The 12,583-nt window shown below is 45.8% G+C and overlaps 1 protein-coding gene across 6 annotated transcripts in view; it reads left to right on the top strand.

The window, feature by feature from the left end:
- Positions 1-12,583, top strand: part of PTCH1 (patched 1) — a 61,755-nt gene that overhangs the window by 23,611 nt on the left and 25,561 nt on the right. For 5 of the 6 annotated variants that reach the window (XM_036084781.2, XM_036084782.2, XM_078061988.1 and 2 more), the window contains 10 exons: positions 140-209; positions 304-395; positions 1,789-1,987; positions 2,288-2,409; positions 3,219-3,366; positions 4,174-4,305; positions 4,709-4,864; positions 5,508-5,606; positions 6,147-6,272; positions 12,333-12,451. In XM_036084781.2, the coding sequence (XP_035940674.2) occupies positions 140-209; positions 304-395; positions 1,789-1,987; positions 2,288-2,409; positions 3,219-3,366; positions 4,174-4,305; positions 4,709-4,864; positions 5,508-5,606; positions 6,147-6,272; positions 12,333-12,451 (1,263 nt within the window). The remainder of the gene's footprint in view (positions 1-139; positions 210-303; positions 396-1,788; positions 1,988-2,287; positions 2,410-3,218; positions 3,367-4,173; positions 4,306-4,708; positions 4,865-5,507; positions 5,607-6,146; positions 6,273-12,332; positions 12,452-12,583) is intronic. The other variant, XM_078061987.1, reaches the window with a different exon arrangement.

The raw sequence follows: 12,583 nt of genomic DNA, 5'->3' as shown, positions 1-12,583 counted from the left end.
GCAAAAGTTGTGCTCGTTTTGACAGATACTTAAAAGTGATAGAAATTGCAGTTTCTATATGTTCTATAGTTCCGATTTTGCACTGATTTCCTTACGTTACTATAATGAGAATGTTTGTCTCTGCTTTTTCTTTTACTAGGCAGTGGAAATTGGAACATTTGTGTTACAAATCCGGAGAACTTATCACAGAAACAGGTTACATGGATCAGGTATATTTTCTTTTTTTTTTGCAAGAAATTCTCAAAAATTCCTCAGTGGTATGCATTAGCCTAACGTGTGGCCTGTTCTTTTTAACTTTGACAGATAATAGAATATCTTTACCCTTGTTTAATTATTACACCTTTGGACTGCTTCTGGGAAGGGGCAAAGTTACAATCTGGGACAGCGTACCTACTGTAAGTGTGTGATCTTGTTTTCTGATGTCTGTGATTTCTAAACTTTAGAATGTTTCAGATGCTCCTTGATCATTGTTTATTCTGTTTCAGTTTTGAACAAGAAATAAAAACATTGAAATTCCGTGGGCATTTTTTGAGTGAATAGCTGGGGGAGAGGGGATGTCAGCAGAATGTTTTTCCTCTTTTCAAAAAAAAGTTCTGAAGGCACCAGTAAATTTCATTCACTTTTACCAACCTATTTATATGCAAATAAAATGCAAATTCTGTCAGAGTATGTATGATTTTTAACTCTTTAATAAAATGTTTGCAGTTTTGCTGACCAAGCACTGCCATATGTTTGAGTTCTTTTCTAAGGAGAGAGAATTTATTAGTGCGTACATATCAGAATTAAATATATTGAGTTAAAGTTCAAGATCCTCCTGCAGAGTAAAATACTAACCTTTCTTTGGATCACATTAATGACATTGAAGGGGGAAATCCGCTATCTTTGAAGGCCATGGTAGGGGATGCTTCACGATTTAGCAGTTGGATATTATATACACCGCATCATTTAAGGAATAATTGTTAATCAGTGTAGACGTTTTCAGTTAATTATGCAAGAGTTCGTGCTTGGGTTATTGTTTCTGTCCTGGCTTACACATATCTGCAAAAGCAATTTGCAGTGGCCATACCCTGACCTTCAGTGTACAGTTTTAGATGGGAAATAAGGGGTTTTGTGTTTTCTGGTTGGGAGATTCTGAATAATGACTTCAGCCTGGTTAAGCAGCTACAGTGTGGTTTGAACCACATAACAGGCAGCCAAAAGCCTTTCTGGTCTGTCAACAGCACAAATTCAAAAGTGAGTGTGGGGGGAAGTGGCCCTGATGGTGGTGATGGCAGAGGCAGCAGGGGGCTTTTGGGGTTGACTGCCAGGCTGTCAGAGAGAGCTCATAAGTATGGGATTATTGAAGGTAATGGAGATCAAATATTGTGATTGATGACATTTACGAAGCATTTATTAGGCTGGCAAGTGCTAATTTGACATTGTGATTCCCTCTTCTTCCCCCCCCCGCCCCCCTTAATTTTGGATCTCAGTCTTCTGCTTAGGAGCACCCTTCGGCAAATTTTGATTTCAGGTATTAAAGATGACGTATCAGCCAGTAACGAGTCTTTGATTTCTTCATTAATTTACAAGCTCTCTGCTTGCCATTTCCATTCATGAATTATTTTCCTGACTCAGGTTTGCATACTGATCCCCGGGAAAGGAGCATTCGGCTTCTGTGCCAGGGTCTCCCCGCGTTGCCGCACTCCCAGAAAGCCTAGTGCGATCTGGACGCAGTATATACGATCTGCGCAGGCTCGGAGGCTTGGAAAAACCTCTTTTCATGGTCTCGCCTTCTAATTTCTTTCACAGAGGTAAGCCTCCTTTGCAGTGGACAAACTTTGACCCTTTGGAATTCCTGGAAGAGTTAAAGAAAATAAACTATCAAGTGGACAGCTGGGAGGAAATGCTGAATAAGGCCGAAGTTGGTCATGGTTACATGGACCGGCCCTGCCTCAACCCGGCTGATCCAGACTGCCCCGCCACAGCCCCCAACAAAAACGCGACCAAAGTGAGTACGGTCATTGATTCTGCTCCTGGGGGCCGAGAGGAAAGCTTGGTGTCTTCCTCCGCAATTCCTAGTCCTATTATTTTCATTTTTAAGATTTGATTCTCAACGACCTTTTTTTGTCTATGGAGCTAAGTTTGTTTATAGAGCTAAATTTTGCTGTAAGATTTGCCGTACGCCTCTCATTAGCCTTGTTATTAATGTTCTCTCTGAAACAAATAAGCCCTTAATGCACTGGATTTTAACAAGGCATGTGACCTGCCTACTAATTCCCGTAATTATGTGGCTGTCTTTTTATTTTAGCCTCTTGATGTGGCCCTTGTTTTGAATGGTGGATGTCATGGATTATCCAGAAAGTATATGCACTGGCAAGAGGAACTGATTGTGGGTGGCACGGTCAAGAATAGTACTGGGAAGCTTGTCAGGTAATCCAGCACAAGGAGGAAAAATCCAAGCCATCTCTTTTTTTGTCCTTTGCTCAGAAACCACTTCCCTCCTGACATCTGCGAGTGTACTTGTACTAATATTTAACTGTTCTCCTGGCCAGCAGTCTGGTGTAATAGAATATTAGGAAATACTAGTGGACCAGACCAGCTCAAAAAACTGCCTTGTGGGGAATTTTTCAGGGGGAGATTGGCTGTTTTCATCAGGACTGTAGTTAGTGACTGTAAGACTAGAAGATCGATTATGTAGAAAGTGGGGGCAAGCGTAAGGCGGGCAGGCAACAGTGGTCAGAGCAATAGGGTGGAGAGGTGTGAGCTAAGCTCTGTCCCAGACTGACCAACAACTGACGGCTGCCGAAGAATTCTCCCCTGTGCCCTTACGGACTCCGCTGGGTCAAGCGTCAGGTGCTCTCCGTCTGAGATCCCTCCCTTGGGAGAGCCGTCGGCTGGGATTTCTGCATAGGCGAGCGTGCAGCGCCGAGCCCAGCGTATCTGGTCAAGCTATCTACTCCCCTACCCTTCCTGTTTCACTGAATAGAAACTGAGAAAGGAAATTGCTTATTAATTTAATTTTGGGGTCTATCTGTAAAAGGTTTGTAAGGTTACACCTTTAATATGGTACATCCATCTATTGAGTAAAATAACCATCCAGGTCCCGTTTAATGGAAACATGTGCTCAAGTAGAAGGAGAGAATGGCCGCGAGTGAGGTGGGGGTGCGTGTTCAGGATTTTAAGCAGCGAGGACAACTTCCTGGAAATGCTGATGTCGTGTCTTTGCCACCCTGTCACAGTGCCCACGCCCTGCAGACCATGTTTCAGTTAATGACTCCCAAGCAAATGTACGAACACTTCAAGGGGTACGAGTATGTCTCGCACATCAACTGGAACGAGGACAAGGCAGCCGCCGTATTGGAGGCCTGGCAGAGGACGTACGTGGAGGTAAATCGGCGGCATTCCGACACCCACCTTGGAATCTGGATACAGACCCCTTAGTCACCATGTACTTCATTGTTGCCATGTTTTAGAACATTTTTTTTCATTAGAATCTATTTTCAAAACAAATGGTCATTTTGGGGACCTGGTGGGGTGAGAACTTTTTTTCCTTTCCTAGATATGGAACACCTTCGTGTCTGGCTGATGGCTAATTCTAATTGGGACGCCTGAGACGTTCTGAGTAACCAGTTGTGAACTCCAGAGCGAAGGCGTAACAGTGTTTAAAAAAACACTGGGTTAGCAAGAAAAAGTGTCTGGAAAACATTAGCAAAGCATAGAATCTGGTCACAGCTGCAATCCCCTTGGTTAGGCCATGTGGCAGGAGCTGGCCTTTCCCAAGCAGTGACCTCTACTGAGCTGCATGTGACCTTTTAAAAGTGGCCAGCAAACGAAGTGGGGCGGAGTGGCCACAAGACTGAGTCGTTTTGGATTGGGGCGGGCGGGGGGAGCCGATGGGACCGCAGATCTGTTGTAGAGCCATGGAGAGGAGAAGGTAGTCTCAGGTGAGGGTACATAGAGATGAGGCCAGCTCACCGTGGCACCCCATTCTCACCTGATGAGCAGTGGCCTTCATTGTCCCGGGCCCAGGGTCATGTCACCTCAGTCCAAGTTCAAACCCAAATCATGTAGAGCTCTTTTTAATGCATCAGAAAAAAGTGAGGGTTGAGTGGGGGGGACGTGTCCCCCGAGGTCTGTGCTATTGAAGCTCATTGAAGCTCTCATTCCATTTGGGACTTTATGTTGTGACCACAGGTGGTTCATCAAAGTGTCGCTCCGAACTCCACTCAGAAGGTGCTTTCCTTTACCACGACGACCCTGGACGACATCCTAAAGTCCTTCTCTGATGTCAGTGTCATCCGAGTGGCCAGTGGCTACCTACTGATGGTAACAGTCAATTCAGTTCTCCTTGGGGGGGGGGCCGAGTGGGTTTGGTTTTAGTTTTTATCTTTCCATGACCGCTCCTGCTTTTTAACTGCTCTTAACACACACGTGCATCCAAGACAGAGAGAGCTCGGCTTCATAACGATTTCAAAAGTGGTCGTGTAAAGCATTTTCTCCCATTTGCAGTTTGCCCATCTTTGACTCGTATCATTCCGTGTGATGTCTGTAATGTAAATTATTGTTGTTGTTGGATTCAATTAGTTCTACCTTTTGATTTGGGGTGATGGGTGGGGGAAAACATTAGAATCCTTACACATTCTAATGTTTGGCTTTTGTGTCTCCCCCCTGCCCCGGTTCCCCCTCCTCACTCCTTCCCCTGCCCCCCACCCTGTTGTTCTGCTCGCAGCTTGCCTATGCCTGTTTAACCATGCTGCGCTGGGACTGCTCCAAGTCCCAGGGTGCCGTGGGGCTGGCTGGCGTCCTGTTGGTTGCACTGTCCGTGGCTGCAGGATTGGGCCTGTGCTCATTGATCGGGATTTCCTTTAACGCTGCAACAACTCAGGTACTAAGGGAGCCACCTATCCACTGTTTGTTGACAAACACCCCTCCGCGGGCTTGGCCCAGCGGCCTCCTGTGTGTCCATGTCACCGACAGGGTCTTCCGGCCTTTACCACCAGGATGCCACACTTCAGAGGGGGGTGCTGTCTCAGAGAGGAGCACTTGGCGGGGGGTGGAAGGTCTGCACGGGCTTGTTGATCGTAGAGATGTTTCACTTACCAGTGCAGTGAAGACCGTTCTTTAGAGCCATGCCCCGGTTCTCAGACTTGAGTGTGCCATAGAGTCGCCTGGAGGGCTGGCCACACCTCCGACTGCCGGGCCCCGCCCCCAGATTTCTATTTACCAGTTCTCAACCATGCTGTCCAGGGATCATGCTCTGAGAACCACTGCTTTTGATGAGTTAGCTTCCTTCCCATTTATTAGCTTTAAAATAAAATAGCGGAGCTTAAAAGTAGAAGTGGATAAGACCTCCTGTGAGCTAAAACGGCTAGATCCGGGGAATCTTAACCCTCGGAACTAGGTTCTTCACCGTAAGCTGATGTGAGCTGTCCTTGGGGTGGCTGCTGGGGGCAGTGTTCTCAGTGGCTCTAGAATTACCTGAATTGGACTTCGTGTGTTTAATGCGCTGCCCTTTGTGTTCGCTGCAGGTTTTGCCGTTTCTTGCTCTTGGCGTTGGTGTGGATGATGTTTTCCTTTTGGCACATGCATTTAGTGAAACAGGACAGAATAAAAGAATCCCTTTTGAGGTAATAGAAAAACAAAAGAAGAAAGCTTTGGGGCCAGCCCAAATCCCCTCTGTTCTTGAGTATTTGTCCTTTAATTTTCTTTAATCTGGCCTAGTAAATATTTCAGTCCCAAGTCAGTGACATGTTACTGGCTCTAAATAAGTAAAAGAAATCAGAAGAACCGCAGAACGATTATTCCAAAGCCCGTATTTGCTTTTCTGGGTTTTTTGTGGGGTTTTGTGGTCACTTTGTCCCCATCCCCCCTGCCCCCCCAACACACACCTTTTAAATCTTAAAAATTGACTTAAATCATTGTCTTGCAGCTTTGTGCTTTAGATGTGGTAGCCAGGTACAACGCAGGACCGTGTAGATAGTCCTGAAAACGTTTTCGATGCCAGTGTCGGGGAGGGTGGGTGGAGAGAGCCCTTCCTTATGCCCTGACGTCAGCACGATAAACTACCTGTTGTCCCACTTTGTCGCGAATTTGGACTGTTGGCACGATCTGTGATCTGGGGGCCCCTGCGCTGTGCGGCTCTCAGCACCGTGGTTTCTCGTCCTCAGGACAGGACTGGAGAGTGCCTCAAGCGCACGGGAGCCAGTGTGGCCCTCACCTCCATCAGCAATGTCACCGCCTTCTTCATGGCCGCACTGATCCCCATTCCCGCCCTGCGGGCCTTCTCCCTCCAGGTGAGTCTGCACTGGTGACATCCGTGGCGAGCACCACACGGAGGCCGAGCATCCCATCTCCCTTCTCCGCTAATGTGAAGACAAGTAGCTTGTCCGCCTCTGGGGCCATTCTGGGTGGAAGCTTCTTAAAGCAACAACCCCAACACTCCCTCTAAAACACATGCCAGGGCTCCTCCCCTCCTTTCAGTCCTAGAGCCCAGATGCCTGGGGCCTGGGTATCCCCAAGACCTGCTGCCTTAGGGAGTGGCCCTTCCCTTTATAGTGAGACTAAAACCACACGAGGGCCACTGCAGGGGATGCTGAGAAGCCCCCGCTCCAGATAGCGGGAAGTCCTGTGGTCTCATCCACAGTGCAGCCGCCAGCTCTTAGCCGTGCCTGCTTCTGCATCCCACTGGGTTTCTGGGCTCCCTCCCTTCCCTGCTGGCCACCTCAGCCCCAGCACGCCACCCTCTCTCTTTCCCTAAAGCAGCCCCAACACATGGCAGTTGTACAACGCAGAGGTAGAGGCTGCAGTAGAGACCAGCTAGGCGGTAACCTAAAACTGAGTACGGTTGGCCCTTGAACAACATGGGGTTTGGGGCTGCTGACACCCCTCCCACACAGTCAGATCTTCATATAACTTTGGGCTCCCCAAAAACTTAACTACTAATAGCGACTGTTGACCAGAAGCCTTACTGATAACATAAACAATTAACGCATCGTTTATACGTTAAATCTGTATTCTTAGAACAAAGTGAGCTGGGGGGGGAATGTTATTAAGAAAATCATAAGGAAGAGAAAATACATTTCGAGTGCTGCACCATATTTATTAGAAACAGCCTCTAAGTGGACCCGTGCAGTTCAAACCCATGTTGTTCGAGGGTCTGCCGCATTAGCTTCCACCATGCAAACGTCCGGCCATTCTCTGCCTGCAGGGGGTTTGTTGGTGGGTGCTCGCTTGTCACGTCTTTCCTTAGTCTCTCCACAGTCTCCTCCATCTCTTCTCTCTTCTTTTGGTCTCCTACTCCCCTCTCAGGCTGCACAAGAAAACTCAAAATTCCTCTGCCCTCCTTCTGCAGAGCAGTTTGGCTCCTGCATTGTTCTGCTCTCTCTTCCCAAACCAGGCCCTTCCACACCTAGAGGCCACCAGGATATTTCTTTTGCGCAGAGAGCCAGCTTATACGAATGGTAAGAATGGAGAGCTCCCGAGGCTGGGGACACAGCTCTGGTCCGTTCTGTGCTCGGCCGGGAGTGCTGGCATGGCTCTGCCGCTGCTTGAAACTCTAAGGAATTCTGGAATCTGTCAGTACAGCGGATGAAGACAGCTAACTGACCAGTCTGGGATGTGGTCTTCCTAAGCCCCAGATGGTTTCAGGTTTTGGTATTAACAAAGACGTTCTTGAAGTTTTGTGAATTAAATTCACATTTTTTAAAAAATTTTTTTAAAGATTTATTTATTCATGAGAGACAGAGAGAGAGAGGCAGAGAGAGAGAGAGGCAGAGGGAGAAGCAGGCTCCCCACAGAGCAGGGAGCCCGATGCAGGGCTCGATCCCAGGACCCTGGAACCATGACCTGAGCCGAAGGCAGACGCTCAATGACTAAGCCAACCAGGCGCCCCTAAATTCACATTTTAAAGCTTCAGCTATTTTCCAAGAGAGACGCGGTGGCTTTCCCCCCTTTTTCTCTTACAGTATGATGTGTAGTTTATGAGATGGCCAGGTTTTTAAGGGAAACTACTTTTGGTGTCACTTTTTTTTTGAGAGGGAGAGGGGCAGGGGGCAGAGGGGGAGGGAGAGAGAGAATCTCAAGTAGGTTCCACACCCAGCGCAGAGCCTGATTTCACAACCCTGACATCATCACCTGAGCCAAAATCAAGAGCTGGGGTCGCTTCTCCAACTGAGCCACCCAGGTGCCCCTTGGTGTCACTTTTTAAGCTGTTATTACATCCAGCTTCTTCCTACTGCTTTACTCTGGTTAATCACCAAAAGGTGATTGTGACCAGGAAGAGCAACTGACAAATCATAAATTAGGTTTCTCTTTATGCTTTTGTCAACACGCTTCGCTCTTTTGTAGTCTTCATATTTGAATTAATTTCATTTCACCAATGGCTAATGAAGACCTGAGGAACTAACGATCCAGCTGTGTTTGGGACACTAGACTTACTTAATATTTAGTGTAAGATAGAACATGAGAAAAGATTTTTGTACCAATCACTGTGACCGCCACCCCCCAAAAGAAAAATACTAAAAAAAATGAAAATAATAAAGGGTTTATTATAAATATCTAAAAGTAGAAGGAGTAAGTGAATTAGTGACTAAGGTTAAATCTGAACGACCGAAGCACAGGAAAATGAAAATATATCTAACTGCTTAACTGCTCAGTGATGTGGAACATAAGTGAAAAGTGCCCGCTAAAGAATTGGTACAATTACCATTCTAGAATGCCTTTTTGCACGGGCATCTGCACACCCACCTGCAGTCTCCCGTTCTCGCTGCTTAAACATACAGCAGATGCCGGTGTTGAGAAATTGTCCCCCTCCTCTAACAGTGGGGCCCTCTCCTGCCTCTCTCCTTTTCCGCTTGCCTTTTTCTCGCTGCTCTTTATTTCTGCTCTGCCTCACGCTCCTTCATTTCTTCTTGTGTCTCTCTCTCATTTTCTCCTCTCCTCTCTCAGTACACACTGATGATTCATCAAGGCATACTCTCCTTTAATGATATCCTATGGTGTGGTGGTCTGAAAAGCTACATGAGTTTTCCTTACGCCTTTTAGAAAATCCAGTACGCTAAAGTTCTCCCAAGGTAAGCACCTTACCGAGATGAAATGAGTACTGTGAGTTTTGCATTTCTATTCCAAGCCCCTGGGGTACCACTTTAGAAAATTGAGGACTTCCAGGAGTCCTCATTTATGAAAGACCCCATAATAACTGGCTCATTCTCTGTCAAAAACAAACTTAAAAAAAAATAAAAGGAAAAAAAGAAGAAAATGTAAGAAGAAAAGAAAAAGAATGTGCCATGATTTTTGCTGTAGCCATCAGAAATTTACACTGATTTTCCTTTTAAATATATTGACATTCAAAGTTGGTCATGATGTAGCTTCTCTTTCTTTTAGTGAACTGTGTTAAGTTGTGCCTCTGGGTATCCATTTGTGTTTGTGTTTTCAGGATATTATAGATTAAGCCTCAAAAGAAAGAGACCCACAGTGGTTCTGTACAGTAATAAATCCATATTAATTTAGGATTTTTCTTTGTGGAACTTTTCCAATTGTCTAACTTTATCAAAATAAATAGAATTTTTTTCCCCCAAAGAAACCGTCTTAGACTTCCTTGTCAGTCTCCATCCATCTGACCAAATGCCACCTCTATACCAGAAAGCAGTGGCACCGTCTAATTCTTTAGGAACCAAAGCCCTGCATAACTGAATGGTGTTCTTCAATGGAAACTCCCAGAACAGAACGCCGTATTGTTCCACACAGTGAGGGGGGTCTAGATGAGGGCCCTCTGGACAGGGTCAGTTTGTCTCTGTGCTCTGCAAGTGTGTCAGCAGGGCCCCCACGGATGCTCTGCTGCGGGTGGGGTTGGGGGGCAACACAGAAGATGGGGACGTTTCCTTCTAGTACAGTAATTAGAATTGATTGACAGTGCAAATCATCCCCATCAATAGATTTTCTTACAATGTCTTAAGCTCCCCTTTGCACCCGCAGTGACCCTTCTCCCTTGCTGAGAAGTCCTTGCAGCTTGTTGGTCTTTACTGTTTGGGTGCACTTGAAGGGGACATTGAAGTTGCACCGTTTTCTTGTCAGAATATGTTCTCCCTGTGTACGCAGTATGCCGCCGGACAGTGAGCGTGGACAGGACGCTACACTTCAGAGTTTGGGGGTTCTTCGTGTCCTCCACAGATGCCTCCGGGGGATAAAGCTGATATCAGATGTGTCCCCAGCCCCTGTGGAAGCCTCGGTGCCGTTCCTACCAGAGCACATGGGCCACTTGGGTTCCGCATCCTCAGGAACTTTTGTCCAGAGTGAGATGCCCGGGAGTGTTCTGTCGGCATCCCACCCCCGAATTCTAAACATGCCTATAATAGAAAGAAAAGCTGAAAGGACTCCACCTCCAGAATCGAATTTTCTGGAAAAATCTCCTTGAGAATCAGACCCATCTTTGCCAGGACCCCTGTGGTCAGATGGGTCAGGAGGCCGAACCCAGCCCATGTCCATCCCCTCAGGAGGTGACCAGGTGACAAGAACTCCCAGGTCGCAGTCAGGCTGAGGGCACAGACATCAAGCCTGTGTTTGAATTCGATTTACTCCGTGACTGCCGGCAGGTGACCATCCTCTGTACTATGGAGTCTGTTAGGTACTTGTGTCAAGAGCAGTAATGATGGCTGTCCTGGTTGCTGTGGGGATTGAAGAATCGTGTGTTAACTACCTGGTCTCCCAGTACTCCCCGCTTTTCTCTGCCCCCAACAGAATTCTGTGTCTACCTTTCAGACACAGCTTGTCAAGTTCCTCCACATGGCACATCCTTCCTCCCTGGCCCCATGAGAGGCCTGTTTTTGTCTTCTACACCTCCTTGAGACCCTGCCTTGACCACCCTCCGCCCTCTGCCCACACCCCCCCCCCCCCCCGGGTACTCTTCCCCTCTGAGCTGCTCTGGAACCCTATGCAAGCTTTTATTACTACATTTATTAGCCTGAATTGTAGTTTGTTGGTAGGTCTGGCTGTGGTGGTCTTTGAGAACAGGATTTTGTCTTATTTTTCTCTGTGTCTCCAGTACCCAGCTCTGTGTCCTCCCTTTTCTTTTTAAAGTATTTGTCTCTAAGATGAATCCTTTAGTCTTTAGGTCTTTAAAGACCATTCATTAGAGCGGTTAAGTTCACAGGTTTCATGTATTTTGAGATGATGAGGAATTTCAAAGCAGACTGAGAAGAGAGGAGTTAGGCAATTTTTGGAAGGAGACTCTTGATTATTTTTTGGTTTTGTGGACTTGACAGGGAATTAATTATTGAAAGGTACCTTTCCAGACCTTGGCCTTGCTCTTTCACCTTGAGCATAAATGCACAATTTTTATCAGAAGCTCTTTGCAAAGTTCTCTTCTGATTCTGTTAGGTATCTGTTACAAGCAGGTTTTCTTTTCTCACCCTGAGACGTTTACCCAGTTGGCGGACGTCTTAGAACTAAGTAGTTCTTTGAAAAACTTCCTGAGACCTTTTAATTTTCAAAAAATTTTCTGATGATTTCTTGGTTACTTAGCATTCCAGTTCCTTTTTTTTTTTTTTATTGTGCCGCTTCTTTCCATTCCTGTCTGAATGGGCGAGCCCTTTCAACTGTCCTCTGTTGACTTTCTCCTATTAACAGCCCAATTGTGTAATTTTTACTAGGTCAGCAGGAGATTTGCCAAAGCACTACAGAATCTAGCCCCATGTTTATTCTAGGTTATGGAGTGACTTTTGAATCTGTACTTATTTATTCTGCATACTATAATCACACACAGGAATTTCTTTCTGCCTTACTCTCCTTGACCTTTTATGTTACTGTGCTCGCACACACCACAGGCTACTCCAGAGGCTATTTGGAATGTGCCTATTAAAAACCTCAGGGGACGTGTTTGAAATTTTATTTCATGTTTTAAAGGTGACATTTTGATATACCCAATCCACTTTACGTCTAAATATTCTGAGTATAAAATCAGAGTAGCGTGAAACTCTTAGAAATGTTCTGAATGGGGAATGTTTGTTTTCAATTAAAACATCTCAAGTATATTCTGTATTCTGCCTTTGTAGATTTGGTTTGGTTAGGTTGCTAGCAAGACGCTCATTTCATTCCTGTGTTTGTACATCATGGGTTCATGAAATTCTAAAAGATGAAAAGAATCAGAATGATGGGGCCTGTTCTAGTCAAATGGTCTCTTAATGATGGAAGAGAAGCAAAATGATGAGAAACTCCAACATCTATTTCAAGTTTAAACACTTTAATAGGGAATTGAAAGAAAGATGTTTAAAACCTCTTTTATTTTCAGAGCAGTCCTCTGACTGGGAGGAGACATATTGGTGACCTCTACTTTTTTTTTCTTTTCCCCCTGCTTCCAGGCGGCCGTAGTAGTGGTATTCAATTTTGCTATGGTTCTGCTAATTTTTCCTGCGATTCTCAGCATGGATTTGTATCGACGTGAGGACAGGAGATTGGATATTTTCTGCTGTTTTACAAGGTACAATTTCATGAGCTGCTATGGCCTTTATTTGTTGGGTACAGAGTGGTAGGTTTAGAGAACTCTTTAGCCTGTAGACTTGGAAGAAAATGTAGCTAACAGGGCTTGTTACCAGTGTGATGGAGGCAGAGG

This window comes from Halichoerus grypus, chromosome 14, assembly GCF_964656455.1.
Source record: "Halichoerus grypus chromosome 14, mHalGry1.hap1.1, whole genome shotgun sequence".
NCBI classification, from domain to species: domain Eukaryota; kingdom Metazoa; phylum Chordata; class Mammalia; order Carnivora; family Phocidae; genus Halichoerus; species Halichoerus grypus.
Note: the sequence above shows the minus strand (reverse complement) of the source record. Positions and strands in the feature narration are given on the sequence as shown.